This window comes from Phyllostomus discolor, chromosome 10 (genome assembly GCF_004126475.2).
Source record: "Phyllostomus discolor isolate MPI-MPIP mPhyDis1 chromosome 10, mPhyDis1.pri.v3, whole genome shotgun sequence".
NCBI classification, from domain to species: Eukaryota; Metazoa; Chordata; class Mammalia; order Chiroptera; family Phyllostomidae; genus Phyllostomus; species Phyllostomus discolor.
In genome coordinates, this window is record NC_040912.2 from 39803196 (window position 1) to 39821035 (window position 17840).

The following is a 17840-nucleotide window of genomic DNA, read 5'->3' on the forward strand; positions in this document are numbered from 1 at the left end:
TACAAAAGCAGGAGGTGGGGAGGATAACCTTTGAATCCTTTTTCAGGTATGAGAACAGTGTGTTAGAGTTTCTGGGACTAAAATGAAAATTTGCTCAACCCAAAGGGAAGCAAAATGTAGCCTGAAATAGTGAGATAATTTGATATAAGAAATGATGTTTTAAAAGTTTATCAGCTTTCATATTGAAGAAGTTTTGTTGCGGCTTTTTGTTGACAATATTTATCGAGAATATTGCTTTTTACGAAGTGGATCCATTGTCTTGTGTTCATAGTTGTGCTTGAGCCAGGATTCTGAACCAGGGCTCTATTGATGTTTTGGTAATTCTTTCTTGTGGGGATGTTCTGTGCAATGTAGGATGTTTAGGGCATGCCTAGCCTCCACCTGCCAGATGTCAATAGCTTCCTGCCAGTCATGACAATAAAAAATATCTCTAGACATTGCTGGTTGTCCCATAGAGAGAAATAAGGCTCTCAATTAAAAAACACTGTTATAAAGGCATTGGTTTTTTAAAATTATATTTTCTTGATTATACTATTACAGTTGTCCCAATCTTTCCTCCTCTACCCCATTCCACCCAGCGACCCCCAGTACCTCAGGCAATCCCCATACCTCTTTCTCTTCTCCTCTCTCTTCTCCTTTTGGAGAAGAGAAATGTTGGAAAAGCTTGAAGGTTGTCCCAAAGGCTGCTTACATATCTCTGTTTTTTTTTGGATTCTTTTTGCTTCTTGTTGTTCTGACTAGTTGTTTTTTGCTTCCTTATGTTCCAAATCATTGATCTGATTCTTGGCTTCACCCACTTTTCTATTATTTCCCTATAAATTGTTCTTTGTTCCAATTAGTGTGTCCTTTGTTTCTGATTGGATTTTTTTATGCTGTTGATGTCCTCACTAAGTTTCTTGATCATCCTTGTAACTAGTGTTTTGAACCCTGAACCTGATAGATTGCTTATCTGCATTTTGTTTAGGCTTGTTCTGGAGTGTTGATCTGTTCTTTCATTTGGGCCATGTTTCTTTGTCTCCTCATTTTGGCAGCCTCCCTGTGTTTGTTTCTTTATTAGATAGAGCTGCTATGACTCCATGTCTTGTTATCATGGCCTAAGGTAGTAGGTATCCTGTAGGGTCCAGTGGCACAGCCTTCCCTATCACGCAAGCTGGATATTCAAGGTGCACCCTTCGTGTGGGCTGAGTATACCTTCCTATTGTAGTTGAGCCTTGATTGCTGTAGACAAGTCAGTGGGAAGGATTTACTCAGGCTAGACAGCTGCAAGGATTGGCTGTGACCACTGACACCCAACTTCTGCTTTCTGCAGAGGATCAGCTTTGCAGGGGCACGGTGGTGGTACTCTGATGTGGTCTCCAGCTGTCCACTGGGTGTGAAGACTCTGGGGTTTCCCAGCTGGTTTCCCCACCTGCATTCTGCCTGTGGCCACTGTGCCTGAGCTATAAAGCAATCTGCAGGTGGCTGCTACTTGTGCTGGGCTTGAAGATTCCCAGGCAATAACAAGCTGTGAATCTAGGCTCCTTGCTGCTAGTCCTCAGGCTCTGACCTCTTAGCAAGAGATACAGGGGCTGGGGGCTCACTGAGGCCAGCTGTTGCTTGTTTCAGAGGATTTAGGAAGTTGTGAAGCCTGAGTCAAGACCAGTCATTCAAATGGAAAAGCAGTTAGGTGGGACTGAGTCCCTGGGGGATCTCCAATGTTTGACGAACAGTGTGCAAGTTTGATGGAGTCTCAGATATGGTACCAGTTCAATGTATCTGTGGCTCTGTAAAGGGAAGGTTCAGAAAAGGTGGCCTTTGCCCACCTTTCTCTCCCGCAGCTCTCTCCTTGATGCCTCCCTCAGTTCCTTCACACTTCAGTTCCTCCCTCTATGCCACTGGTGCCTTTCAAGCTGCTACCCTGGTGCTGGAGCTCAGCTGGAGCAAATCTGAGTAAACCCACGTGAGGGTTCTTTAAGAGGAACTGTTTGGGACTCCTGCAGTTTTTCCATGACTCAATCCCTACTGGATTTTACAGCCAAAAGTTGTGAGGACTTAACCGTTCTGTCACTAGAACCTAGGCTGGGGTGCATGGTATGGGGCTGCGACTCCTCAATCCTGAGGTATCCCTCCTGAAATTTTATTCATCACATGGGGATGTGGGACCCGCCTATTCCACATCTGCACCATTTCCATCAGTCTGTACGGATTTAGTTTCTTTAATTCCATAGTTGTCAGACTTCCGTTCAACTTGATTTCTGACAGTTCTGAGTGGTGGTGGTTTTATATTGTAATTGTACATTTGATGTGGTTATGTGAGGGGGCAAGCTGTGTTTACCTATGCCTTCTCTCTCTCTTTTTTAAATAAAATGCTAAGTAATTAGAGCTCAGCATACAATGAAAGGATAGAAATAAATAGGTCACATACAGTGATAATTTTGGAATCTGACACATGCTTGAATGCTATCTCTACAGCTTAAGTATGACTTTTGGGAAATTGTGTGCTCTTTCTAAGCTTTACATTGGTCATTTAAAAGAGGAAATAATATTAGTATCTCTCTCAAAGAGTCATTCTAAAGTCAAATGAGATAATGCAGAGGAAATAGTTAACATACCTGCAACATGCAGTAAGTACTTCATAATTATTATTTACCTTATTTGTTATTACTAGTGGCAATAGTTTAAATTATATATGTATATAATTTAATATATATATTCGCAATGCTAGGCTTTGAAAAGAGAATGGTGTTATTAGTAAGTAGAAATAGTACAGTAAACACTTTGGTCAGTTCTCTTGTTTTAAGTATTGTAGTTGTACATGTAGTTGTACAAGTAGTTGTAGTTGTACTTAAATATTTAAGTATTGTAGTTGTACAATACTTAATTGTATCTATACAATTGTATCTATATTTACCATTTGTACAATTAAATCTTGTATTTAATTGTATCTATATTACCACTTAAAAGCAATTTTTACCTTCAATATCTATAGGTCTTATCAAAAACTTGTCAAATCTATTTTTATGTTTTATAAAAAATACTTTTGATTGCCAGTCACCTTATATTTTAAATAAACCATAAAATATCCTTCTTTTTTTTTTACATGTATTTGCTTCATTTCAAAGCTGTGGTTGGCATTATGAATAACCTTAATGGTTTTGAAATTGTCACATTGTGCCTTCAATGCATGGCAAGGCCCTGAACCCCAAATAAATCAACAAAATGTATTCAAACTTAAAAGCGATCAACAGTGCGACACTTTGTAGGCTGAAATTTATAGAAGAAGATTGCATTCAGAACTTACAAACAATTCTGTATTCCATGTCATTAACAAGATATAGACATGCCATGTACTTTAGAAGAATCAGCAGCAATGTAAACTGCTTCTTTTATTCTGTGACAAATTAGATTTTCCTTTCTTCTCTTAAGGAGCCAGATTGAACAATAGAATACTCTAAGAGAGATTGTCGACCACCAAGGCCATATTTTTGAAAACTAAGTAGAAGAATAGAGATGTGTGCTTGACGCTGTGAATCAATTATCAGTGAAATCCTGTTGTAACGCTCAGAATAGAGGCCACAAAGTCAAGGTTTGCTTTCCCAGCATTCATTGCTTTTTAATAGGCTTAGCCTTGGACCTCTATAAAAGACTTATTTTTGCAAAATCTAATTTTCTAACAAACTTAAAGATCTTCCTTTCTTTAACATTGACAGAAAATGAGGACTAATTTTTCTTTTAAAGTAGCCATAAGACAATTAGCTTAAGTTCATTAGTTACTGACAGTAGGTTCAAGGCTAGATCACTATTGAGCAGTTACTCTTGTACAACAACAAGAAAAAAAAAGTCACTGATGTACTTCTAATATCTATTCACACAAGAAATTAGAAGTTTCTGTGATTGTAAAACATTACTATTTTGGGGGATATAGGAGAAGGAGGGTGTGCATGAATACAGGGGTGGGCAAAGGTTTATAGTTAAGAATACATGAAACACAGGGTTTTTTTTAAAGATTTTATTTATTTATTTTTTAGAGAGGGAAGGGAAGGAGATAGAGAGAGAAACATCAATGTGTGGTTGCTGGGGGTCATGGCCTGCAAACCAGGCATGTATCCTGACTGGGAATCGAACCTGCGACACTTTGGTTCATAGCCCACGCTCAATCCACTGAGCTATGCTAGCCAGGGCTAGGTTTTTAAAATTATTATTTATTAATTGTATTATTTTTGATACAAGCAACTGTAAACCTACTTTTGCCTACCCCTGTATAATACACAAATATTAAAAATGCAATGTTATATACACTATGTAATTGATGAAATATATAAAATACGATTATTTTAAATACTGTTTAATAATTTATAGACAACCAATCAAAACTATTATCCAAGTTCTTAAGTATATCTGTCCAAATAAAATGTAAAGTTTTATTTGTGGCCAAGAAATATTTTTAAAATATTTTATTTCAGAGTTATTGTATGAAACATTATTTGGCTACTAACTTATACCTATGTTTTGGCAATTAAATAAAATATTTTTAATTTTGATTTCTTGTTCTAGACTTTCAAATAAAGATTGTGATTTATAGAAAACTAATTGCATTTTAAAAGTGTTTATGATATACAATACATTGACAAATAAATTCATAATCTGTTAAACTTCATTGAGTCAGAGTGCCACAATAATCTTTTGTGTTTCAAGTCTTTATAAGAATGAACAATACAGTTTCATGTCTGTAGTAATATTAGCTGACAATAATTTTTCAAGTAATTTGGTTTTCTTTTATTTTTTCATCATGACAGATCATATTTTATACCTTTAATTTTAATTACTATACTGTAAGGAAAATTGGAGACTCTAAAAATACTGAGGCCAGAGAAAGGCAGCAGCAGCATAACCACAGAAACTGTAATATAAAGCAAAAGATTTCCCAGTAATAATTTCTAACTTTCAGATGTACCTGGCTTTTTACCCAGTTGTAGCCAGAATAGTTGATTAAAATCATCTCCCTAAGTAAAATGTACTTATGATTTTATTTTATTTTTTCATTTATTGATTTGAGAGAGAGAGAGAAGGAGAGGAAGAGGGAGAGATTGTATATATAAATATAATGAAAGTAACAAGGAAAGAAAGTAGATTCAGGAAATGACATAAATTTGTTTTAGCATGGCCAGTATTCTGAATTAGTTTTACTATTTCCTCATCTGTAGGTTACCCAGTTATTTCAGTATTATTTGTTCTGAGTTATGCTAATAGCATAGAAATGGAGAAATGTCAGAATTCTGAATTGAGGTAGTATGTCTTTTTATAAGGTTAAGAATACAAAAATCTGCTAATTTCAGGATACTCAAATAATACATGTTTATTAGTCAAATGTAATTCATAATGTGGATCAGAAAAACATAGCCAAATAACCAAGAAGGATCTAAACTATTTATTCTTGTGTTTTTCTTTGACACTTTACATATTTTCTTTTATATTGATAGTTGCTTTCAATATACCTTGAGAAAAAAATTTCCTAGTGCACTAATATATTTTATTTTCTGATTTTGATATTTTAAGAAATGTGAATGGTATGAATAAATAAATAACTCTTGCTTAAAACTCTCTGGTTGAGGTCTGGAGATCCACAGTCTCTTCATAGTATAAATATTCAGAAATTGTTAAAGGCCATTTTCAGTTTTGAAAGACAGCTTCAACCAAATTTTTTAGTGATTGCACTCGTTTTACACTCCCATGGCCAACTCTGAATTTTCATTTCTTGCTCCAGACCTTCAGATAAAGAATGTGACTGTTGTGACTAATGGAATAAAGAGCACACTCCAAAGCCTTTATAAATATCCAGTAACAAATGAAAGTGTCTGTACCCTCAGTCACTGCTACACACCATCACCAATTTGATAAACCTTAGATATGTACATAATACCATTTCTTTTGTTTGGAATAAAATTTAAAATCAATTCAAAGGCCTATCCTGAAAATATTTTGTGTACTTTGCTCATTTGCACATGGTCAAATTTTGAGAGAAACCTTTTGAAATCTACTTCAATAATGTCTTATCTGAAAAAGATAATTTTCAAATGTACCAATATAGTGAGAATACTTCAGAGCTTGACTTTTTCCCTAAGTACATAAAAGTATAATTCACAGTGTATCAGAGCCTAATCTTTGGCAGTTGTTAAATTATCAAATAAAACTTAAGAAAAAATGACAGCCTTGAAAACAAATGAAACAATGTTAAAAATAATTAGATATCAATATTGTGAAATGTGAATGAAATAGTCAAGGAAATTGAAGAGATAGACTAGATTGGAGATTAATGAAAACTATCTGGATCATAAATAAACATAATTCAATAGAATACTAGTGTTAAATTCATGAATGTTTAAAGAAAAGTACAATGCCCCCTTTTTTCTGTTATGTTTTGTATACTACTATAAATATTCATGAATAGTTAGTATCATTTCAAGTTATCTGTGTGAATATAAATTTTCATATAACCGATCACTTAGTGTTCATTGAATCATGCTTTTGCTATTAATTCACTGGTATCTCAGATGCACTATGAATCTGACCCAGCTCATGAATATTCACACACACACTGATATTTCTGAAAGTAATCACATCTATAAAGATGGAAATCTTGTTAGTTTTCAATAATGAGAAATGCATTAGGATGCTGGTCCTAAAACACTTTTACAATACCCTGTTTTTCATTTTTTTGTAAGTGATAAACTTTAATATGCTCTACATCTTTCTTAATAGAAGTTCTTTTATTTTAACCTTTAAAAAAATCTTGTGCATGGTTTAAACATGATTGCATTTGCTTCCTATATATTTTCTGCGGTCACCAAAAAGAATAGAAGTTTAACAGTATCTCCGCTCCTTATCCCAAGCTAATTTCCACTGTTCAGGCTTGGTCATCGATTCTCAAGTACAGAGAGAGAGGCCCAATGTGCTAATCTGCTGGGGGCATGGTACATATTTTACCAAAAAAAAAAGAAAAAAAGATATGGGATTTCCTGCCATCTTTTTATACAAAGAGAAAATAAGATTCCAAGCCAGTATAACATTTAGTATGTTAGACATAGGATGCTATGATTACAGAGGCCTCTATTTAAAAATTATATACTACTATAGCTCTTGTTTTATCCCACATTAATAATGCTTCTCTTTTATTGTAATGAATGACATATGTTTGTAATATTTGTCCAAGTCAGCAGGTATCAAAATCAATGACCTGATCCTTATTAGCATCATATTCAAATTATTAATTGAGCTAACTAGAAAGATTAGTGTTCAAATTAGTGTTCATAAAGGCAGTAATAAAATATGAGCTACTTCATATTTCTAACACTAATATTGTCAAACCTCTCTTAATTTTTTGCCAAAATGTATACATTTTATTGTTGTATAAACACAGTTATTAAACTATGATCAATGACAAACATCTCTTTTTTAAACTCAGGGAACAGACCAGATTATGTTAGTATATCACAGAGAATCATCAGTAGATGAGGGTGTCCCGTAGGTTTCTTCAGAACTGTCTGAAGGGGAGGCATGTCTCCCACTCCTTTTCAACACAGAGAGCTCTGCTGTTGTCTCTTTTATGTATTATAGCCATTCTCAACAGGGAGCAGTTTTTCCCTCTAGGGGTTATCTGCTGCTTGGCTGGAGACAGCTTCGCTTGTCACAACAAAGGGGATGGTACTGGCATCTAGTGGGCAGAGGCTAGAGATGCTGCTAAGCATTCTGCAAAGCAGAGGAAGCTCCCACAACAAAGAATTTCCTAGTCCAAAATGTCAAAAAGCCCCTGCCCTACAAAAATCTCTTTGAAGAAATAATTCCATGTCTAAACATTTTGATAGCTACCGAATTAGAGTGTTTTTATAGGTAGAGCAATAAAAATGTATAACATTATTTTGCATATCATTGGAGACTGATTCAATTATTCATTATAAGTTTTTATTACATACTTTCCTTTTTTTTCAGCAACAATTGTACTAAATGAACTCAACTGGACAAGTGCCTTAGATGAGGTTTTCAAAAAAAATCGAGATGAAGATCCTTCATTGTTGTGGCAGGTGTTTGGCAGCGCCACGGGCCTAGCCCGATATTACCCGGGTAAGTGCTTCCTGATTTAATAGGTACCAGATAAAAATCGCAAATGCCAGACTTAATGTTTCTTGAAAACACTCTGTTACCTTCTCCTACACTAAAAAAGAAAACCCAAATCAAAAACAATAGTTCCCATGTTTTTAAAGGAAAACTTTAAAACTTTTAAAGTACCACTTTTAAAAGGAAAGAGTATTTCTCCTTACAATGCTCAATATGTACCAAAATTACTTCAAATCAAGACACTGAGAAGCAGCTAGAGTACCTGGTTTAGTACCTGGAATCAGGCCAGGTTGCTATGAGAGCAGGAGCATGTATCTGTGGACCTGGAACAGGAGGTTATCCTGAATCCTAAAACAACTCTGAGATAAAGACCAAGACTCAAGTGCTCAGCATGGACCAAGTTGTGAATTTCATTGAGAACTGAACAGAATTTTTAGCAACTAATTGAAATATTTCTCTCCACATTTTAAGTCTGTGCTTCAATATAAAAAAACATGTGTTGATCCTCTTCTTTAATGAATAAATGTGGATTTGTTAAAATGTGCACGGTAAGAAATAGAATGAAATTTTAATGAAAACAGAGCTTCCTTATTTGTCAGGTTGATTTCATTTTAAGGGCATCTCAGCAATGATATATGTATATTCAATGAAGATGAATATATTTTATACATTGAAATGAATAAACCCTTTTGTAATGTCCTTTACATTTTCTTATAAAGAAAGGCAAAGAGAAATAAATCTATAGCAAAAATGAAAAGTTAATCACTAGTGAACCCTGGGAAACAGTTAAAAGAATAGTTTATATTTTGCCAAGTTTCTATACTTTATGTTGTCCATTTTTGTTATTAGATCCATCTTGACTAATGCAATTCTTTTTATGTTTAGTGTATTTTATTACAAATTCAAAATATTTTTGTCAAAAATTTAGAAAACATTTTAAGCACTTGTCTAAGGTATACCAAATATTAAATATTTAAGATATATATTATTATCACTATTATCTAAGAGGATTTACAGACTTATAAAAACTCGTTCTTATAGAATTAAAATTTGTTTTTGTTTTTATGAGTATATCATTATCATCAATTAATGGATTTATTTGCTTACAGAAATATTTTTCTCTCTCAGAGTTTACACTTTTCTCTGTGTAGCCCATATGTGAAATTATTTACCAGTGTCTTTTACTTCATAGAATGTGCTGTGTTTAAGCTTATTTCTGAACCACAGATAATAACTGCATATTAGCCATCTAAATGATTAGGTCTTTATATTCTATTTACTTAATTTATATTCCACTTGACCACACAACTTGTCCCTATTATCAGCCACTCCTGCTGACAGACAAATAACCCTTTCTGTGAAATTAAAATGTTTTACGTGGATTGTCTGGCCTCTGCAGAATTAGCAGCAAATCACTTTGTAATGTTATTTTATTTTAAAAGCTATGGTGATATATCCTTGACCATAGTATTATGTATCCATATATGAGTTTCCACTACTTGTTTATCTGTCAGTGAAAGAATTATTCTGGATATATTACAGCTGAGATAACAGTGGTACTCTCAAGCCAATAACATGATATCATCTGAACATTGAGTCCATTGCTCAGAAACAAAATTAAAATCCAAAACTCATGTGATTAATTAAGTCAGTGTAGTCAAGTCTGTCCTCAGAGGAGGAAAGAGCCAGGCAGAACTCCTGTTTCTGTAGTAACTGATGTCTCCTAAGAATTCTAATACCCGTAAGAGAGAATTTTGCTCTGGAGGAGCTCACAAGTGGGCGAGACAGAAAAAATTATAAACACATTAAAATGGAATGCCAAAAGCAATTGAAGGAATTTATTAAAAAAGTGATTTGGAGTGCAACTTAGATTTTCATTTCTCTAGTAAAACTGTACAATCAGACATCAGTCTCTTACTGATGCCTGGCTCTCTCTCACCCTGGTGTTCAGGTCCTTCAATGCTGATCCACCTCACGCCTCCAGTGTTGCCTTTACTGTACAGTCCCATCCTCATAATGTACTCCTACATTTCTCTCCCCCCTTTACTTCTTTGGTTTTAATTCCATTTGCTTTTCTACAACCCAACTTTTCTTTTTATATCTCTATACGTGTTGTTCTTAGAGTCCCATCTCTGGTCATATGATTCTTATCCCTCACTCAAAATAGAATACAAACGCTACTTTCCATGTGAAGGTTTTCACAAAAGCAGCCTTCCTTTATTTGTTTCTCTCAGAGAACTTTGATTTATCTATAATGACATCTATCAAATTTTATCTTCTTTCAGAATTTTTTTGCGTATTCTCTTTTTAAAAAGCATTACAATGTAGGCAACTGCAGGCTACTTGTATATAAGTATGCCCTATATCATCTAATACAGTACCTTGCATACATTGCATAAAAGGTATTTGTTAAATTAAACTGGATAACTGGGTAAAAATCATAGATACCAGAGCTACAAACAAGTATCAGAGTAGAACTCAGTCTCTAAATAAAATGAAACAAGAGGCAGGGAAAGCCAGTGGCCAGTGCAGGAAACAGAATTATAATTATCTAGAGGAGGGGTGTCAAACTCATTTTCACAAGGGGCCATATCAGCCTTGCGGTTACATACACACACACACACACACACACACACACACACACATTTCTGATAAACTCAAAGTAGCTAAATCAATTGGTTAAGGTAAGTCGCCTGGCCTATGAGATTTCCAGAGACTGGGGTTCTATGACAATCAATGTAATACCACGTGGGAGATAGCTGACAAACTCAGATTACCCAAATCAATAATGTTATTGGTGAAAATGAAGAATGTGTCTTTTATTTTACAGAAAAAACTAAGTGGACCTTTTGGCCACACTAACACTTGCCATTCCTTGGCTGGTCCTCATCTGTACAATTAAAACTGGGACAAGACCACCACATCCACAGTTGAGAACAAACAAAAACCGAAAAAATTAGTAGAAGGCAAACAAAATGACCAAAAAAAAAGTGATATATATATCACTTCTGATCAAATGTTACTGCCTAGAATTTCATCATAATACCTCACCATGGCAAGAGACTGAGAAGTATAGTTTCTATTAGTCAGTTAAAACTTGAGTGCTATTACTGGAAGAAGAAGTGTCTACTGAAGTGCTGTCCATGTTCCTCTGACAGTGCAGTCTCTGCATAGACTTCCACACATAAACACACTTGCCTTCTTCCCATAGGAGATAATTCCAAGTCCCATTAAGTTAGTACATTCAGCTCAATATCTAGTATCTCTGGGTCACATGCACTTCTGTTCCTGTGGATATTAGTTTTCCTAATATGGCTAGTTAAAATACAGCAGAATATTACTTTCTCTGTATGATTCTCATCACTGCCCAGATAACTAGCATATGATACTGTTGTCTTCTGGATGACCCCAATAAAAACAGTCATTTGTAAAAAAGAGAGTAGGAATTACAGAGCAGTCACTGGTCCATGGTACTTACTACAATCCAGCAGACAAGCAATACAAAGAACCCTATTCTTTGCATGAAGTAAGTTTCTTAGCCCATCAGACCACGCCCAATCATGTTAGCTCTGTAACCCTTTCTCACACATCTGAAGGGCATGCTTGGGAATAAACAGCTTTTATAGAAAGTTGTTTTGAGTGCAGGTTTAGAGCCCAAAGTTGCTTTACAGTTTACAACAATTACAAGATTTCTGAAGAATAGGCCTGTGGTTTCTTTGGTAACACAAGCAACATCAACAGCACTCGGTTCACTTCTCACTATTTTTTTCTAGTGAGCTTCTTGTGCAAACAATCTTAGTCCTAAGATTTAGTCTACAAATCACTCTTAAGTCTAACATCTTTTATGTATTTACTGGGTTATGAATGTAGTCTGTTTTTCTCTCTCTCATACTGAAGGTGGTTTGCTTGAAGACATTGCTGAAAACACAAAATTTGATGTTATAATAGTAGATCTTACTGGTTTTCTAACTGTTCATCTGTATCTGATGCATAGGCTGCTAGTTATTCACCACAATGTCCTCCTATTCCATGGAGTTTTGTTTTTACTTTTTATTGAATTTATTGGAGTGACATTGGTTAATAAAGTTATGTAGGTTTCAGGCACACAATTCTATAACATATCATCTGTATATGGTATTGTGTGTTCACCACCCGAAGTCAAGTCTCCTTCTGTCACCGTTTACCCTCCCTTAACCTTCTACACGCCCCACCCCCCTGCCCTCTGATAGCGGTCCCCATACTGCTGTCTGTGTCCCTGACTCCTTTTTTTTTCCTTTGCTTAATCCCTTCAACCCTCTCACCTAGCCCCCAGGTTTTGTTTTTTAGATATGACTGCCTAGCCAGGGACTGCAATTCTCAGACCACCTTTGCATCTACAGAGGACTTAATGTATAGTTAAATACCTTTTTAAATCATAGTTCAACAACTGACATAGTACGTACATCTTACATATCATGTGAAGTAGAATTGTGGTTTAATAGATTTCATCAAAGATACACCCACAGTTCATTTTTGGTCAGAGGAAAACATTCTTATAAACATTTATTATCACCATTAACTTTGGTATTCAGAAATGATATCCCCGCATTGTAAGCTGTCAATTCCACTCCTTTCTCATATCATCCAAAATCTTATTGGAAAGCAAAAGGGACATCTAAACTGAGCAACATTTCACACTTTTTGCAGGGATTTTACAAGCTCTGATTTCTTATCAAAACATGTATCTTTCATTATGCATTGTTATGAAACTGATCATTTTAGGGAGTTGCACTAAGGTTATTAATCCTTTTTACTATTTGATCTTCCATAGTTCTGAGCTTATATAAATAATGTACCAGTTAAATGCCACAATGGAATTTTTAACAAATTAATTAGTAATATCACAGAAGAAGTCACATTATCTAATTATGTCCTAATAGATATCTCAGAAGACTTCTAAGAGGAGACTTAATGTTTTTATATATACCACTTAAGATTATATGCTTTACCATCCATTTTCAATCAGTGAGCCACAATAAATTTTAAAACATGCAATATTTAACTATTTAGTCCTGGGCACTCACTGTTTTTCCCTTAGATTGTCAAATAAAAAACAGATGTCTGCCAAGACAACAGTAGCTATTTGGTATGAATGAAGCAAAATTATACCTACGTGTTGTCAGATTGGCAAAAAATAAATTTCTGGTGTGCCACAACATTTTAGTACTTAGCTTATGTGTGTCATCAAATAAAAAGGGTTTAAAATTACTGTGCTATAAGAAAGTGTAATGGTCCAGCTTATCCTGTAAATTGTGACCCCTTTTTCCATCTCTAAAAATAGATACAAATTTTATGGAGCATGGTAATACTGACCACAGTCTATTTCAGTTGAAAATTATAGTGAAAACAAAAATCCTAGATAAATGTGATATGAAAAGAATTCAGAAATCTCATTTAAATGTGACTTTCTTCCAGTTTTATTAAATAATTTATCAGATTCATTGGTTAGCCACGTTTCACTCATGGTGGCTGACAGAGCTTAAAATTGTGCTGTTGGTAAAATAAAAATCACTCACATGCCCAGATCCATTTTTATAGAGCAAGTTAAAAGAAGTTTAGAGCTGAGAGGCAATAAATCTATAATGAGCACAATACACAACTTTGTACTGAAAGTAGGATACAATTTATTTAATATTTTAATTTTAAAGTTAAAAGTCTAACATGGGAGTCAGATATTATTCAATAGTCAAAAGTGTCCTGACATGCCTAACAGCATGCCAGTTGCTTAATTCCATTTATACCACAAAAAGAAAAGAAGTATTGATATTTATCTCACTGGCTCAAAGTTTCTGCAAATACAAAATGAAAGAATCAAAATAAATTTACCATTTTATTTGTTTTGACTACCTCAGGGACTAGCATAGTTAGAAGAATGCTGTATTTAAACTTACTATTTCACCAAAACATGATTAGCCATTTCAAGTGAATAAATCATTTTATAATATAGTCATTAAGAAGAAGGAAATTTCTCAGTCAAGGAGAAGCTCTGTAGTATGTATTTTTTGACATATCCTAATTGGCCTAATTTTCTTAGTTGACTAATAAAGCTGATTCTCAGTAAAGTTCTTCATAACTTCCATAGTTTCTCAGTAAAGGGCAAAATAGATTGGAAGACATAAGTCATATGAATTATAATCAGAAATTTTCTCAAGGGTCATAAATCTAAACATGTTAAGGAGAGGACTTTGTTCAGCATAAAATTATCTTATAATTCATCAGCATTTATTGTTCTCCATTAAGTCTAAGGGGTGTGTGTGTGTGTGTGTGTGTAAAGCTTTGTAACATGTTTTAATTAAAATATAGTTTTAATTAGAATAAGTATAAATTAATTACATTTAAAATTAATGCAGTTAGACAAAGAATTTTTTCTCCTGATTACTGAAAGTGGTAAAGGCTCTAACACAAACAAAAGATTCTTGAACCTATACTTGAATTACTTCAAATCATTTAAATAAATTGAAAGAAAACAGTTTTTGTGTAGTTTTTAAAATATACTTTAACCTTTTAATTATAGTTTCAAATGGACTGGCCATTATCAAATATATTAATAATAAGGTTAAAAATTATGCTGTTGTGTGATAACAACCCAAAAAGGCAACAATATTTTTGTAGAACAAGTTAGTATGACTTTGAATGAAAATATGATTAAATGATTGAAAGCATAATTTCCTTGAGTGGCAAAGGAAAAAATATGGCATTAAAATGATATATCCTGTTTTAACATTGTAGTGGATAAGTAGAACGTATCAATGGTGTTTTTGGTTTATTTTAAATACTATTTTTATAAATTTCTAATGTTTTCATGTAATTCCTCTAATTTTTAATATAACTTTAATGCCCTCCCTCTTTTAAAGCTTCTCCATGGGTTGATAACAGCCGAACTCCAAACAAAATTGACCTTTATGATGTGCGCAGAAGACCATGGTAAGGATTTTAGGTCGTTACGAAAAGATGAAATAGACAAAGGGAGGTTAGTTTTTTTGTTGTTAAAATGTTGGAGGACATCTTTCCATTATCAGGGTAAATACTGTCTAACTATTTAGAGGGCTCAGGTATTTTTTAAATTTTCATCAATGTATAAGGTAAAGGTAAATGAAGAAGTTTAGTTCACATGGGAATAATAATGAATATTGTTGAAATTAATTACCAAATTCATTTCAAACATACTACTTAAGTTTTATATTCAGTTTTATCTTCAAAACTCTTTTAGCTTGTGGGGATGTCTGTTGACAGTCCTCCAGTGTGCTTGGGGCGCAGCTCTCCCTGGGCATCTAGACTGAGTGGAGGCAGCTAGGCCTTGGCAGAGTGCTAATGAGAACTGGCTCTGAGCTGTACGAGCTGCTCTTTGTCATAGTTATATTGCTTAGGTTTGTTTTTCCAAAAGGAAGTATTATTTGTTTCTTACTACCAGAGCAACTCATTTTCCTAAGTAAAATTAAAAACATTACCTATAACTCATAATTTCACAACTGATATATTTTGAGTTTTTTAAATATATATGTAATGTGTGGATGTTTCTTTTTTGAATGAGTTCACATTATATAAAATACACTGTTTTTGTAACCTACTCTTTTCATATCAATACCTTTGAGTACTTATTCATAAGAGACACACTTAACGTCACTTTAAAAGAATGACTATGAAGTTCCTTATTTAAAAATCCCCTATTATTGGACATTTAGATTACTTTTTTACTTTTTTCTAGGGTTCAGACAAATTATAAGACATAATGGTTGATTCAAGTAAATGTATTTAAAGCTTTTAAGATGCCTTGTTAAATGCTCCAGTGGCAATTTATATGAGTACCAACCATGTATAATAGTACAAGATATTAGTAATCCACATGTTATGCTCGTTAATATTTCTCCAAGTGTGGTGGCTGTGAAACACAATGTGTTATTGAGTGGTGGCAAAGATCATGGCATCACATGGTTTGGGTTCAGGAACCAGTTATTTTAGGGAAACTAAGAAGCTAGGTGCCAAACAGAAGAGGCAGACAATATTCTATCCTCTCATCTCCCCGCCAATGGGCCATTTGTTAATGTGCTACACATGAGCTAGATTTGCCTTCCATGGGAATATTCCAGCAACCCTTTCCCTTACCTTCTCATAGACACACAAACTTGGGTGCAAGTTATGAACTCTGTTTCATGAACATGCAGTACTGAGTAGGTACTAACTGTTCTGGGTGTTGTCCGTGAACTAATTGACACATTATCTGGCAGCCTTTTGAGAAGTTAAATTTAGAGTCATGAATAAAAAACATCAGAGAAAAGTAGAAAGTTGAGTTCAGGTTCAGCCCTTCCAGTTGGGGAAATTAGGTCCCTGTACTCTATCACTCTGTGGCTAGGCACCATAAACTTTGGGATCATTCAACTGCAATTATGTTTATCTCTCTACAATTCCTAAACTATCTGAGTAAGGCTCTCTTATAGTCTCATTTAAATGCAAAGGTTCTAAATCTGTAGGTCTGGGTTGAATTTGGGAATCAAATTAAATGAACTCTCCAGGTGGTTCTTAGATACTATTAAGTATCTTAGATATTGTCAAGTTTGAGAGCCACCACTGGAAACTCTTGGAAAAAGAACTATATGTTCTCCTGTGTAATTTCTTTATTGTTCTTTTTATTTCTCTTGTGTTGATGTTGCTCTTTCATGTTCCTAGACAGTTTACATGTATTTTTGTGTTTGGATTTTACATTTAAAAATATGACACAGCCTGGTTATTATTTTTTAATATTATTATTCCATACAATGTGCTTTAAAACATGTGGTCAACAAATTGAAGTTCAGGATTTTTTTTCTGGAAAATGTCCTTCTAGAATTAAAGTTCTTTTTCTCTTAGTATTTAAACACATTTCTTTATCTTTTTAAATAAACATCTGAAAAGCATTATTGAAACATCAAACCCCTGATGTATCTACTAATATATTAAATATGGCTTTTTAAATATTGACAATGTAAAGCTATAAATGAAAAGGCAGAGTATTGTTGACTGAGAGAGAATGAAAGTAGGTCTGTTTGGAAAATACTTTATCTCAGAGATCAGTAAATATCACCTTAACAAATGTCAATGTTTGAAAGAGAAAACATATTTATTTGGTATTTGTTTCAGGTACATCCAAGGAGCTGCATCTCCTAAAGACATGCTAATTCTGGTTGATGTGTGAGTAGTTAAACAACACATGTTTATTTGTGTACTGAGAATACAGGGTGAATTCATAGATAGAGGTAATGTGCTGGCACTGAGAAATGATGGTGTATTGGGGCAAAAGAACAAAGAGTGATCACAATTACTTTTATGTCCAGACAAAGAAACTGTATTGACACCAACAAACCAAAACTCTTTTATTGAAAATGAGTAGAATCTATGTTGGAATTAAAAATAATGACATGGCATGGTTCTAAAGTACGAGTTTTTGAAAATTTATTCATTTGCTTCTGATTTTTGGCTTTATAGTTAAAATAACTTTAAAGTACAGGGTTGCTAAAACTAAACAACTCTTGCTATGCACCCCCCAAATGAGAATCATTTAGTTAGCACCTAGTGATTAAAGATTCAAATAACTTTGAGGGTTTGGGCCACAAAATAGATAAAAATTAAATGTATTAAATGTCAATACTAGGATTTTTTCAGGGAAATGTTAATGCATAAGAACGAATTCTAGGAGTTCTTATATTGGTAATTTTGTGTGTTACATTGATTCAAGT

General features: G+C 34.0%; 1 protein-coding gene across 13 annotated transcripts in view; it reads left to right on the top strand.

The window, feature by feature from the left end:
• Positions 1-17840, top strand: part of CACNA2D1 (calcium voltage-gated channel auxiliary subunit alpha2delta 1) — a 453733-nt gene that overhangs the window by 308923 nt on the left and 126970 nt on the right. For all 13 annotated transcript variants that reach the window (XR_004899638.1, XM_036010681.1, XM_028525346.2 and 10 more), the window contains exons 7-9: positions 7966-8097; positions 14985-15054; positions 17245-17295. Coding sequence is in view for 12 of the 13 variants with exons in the window: in XM_036010681.1 (XP_035866574.1) it covers positions 7966-8097; positions 14985-15054; positions 17245-17295 (253 nt within the window). In the remaining variant the exon portion in view is untranslated. The remainder of the gene's footprint in view (positions 1-7965; positions 8098-14984; positions 15055-17244; positions 17296-17840) is intronic.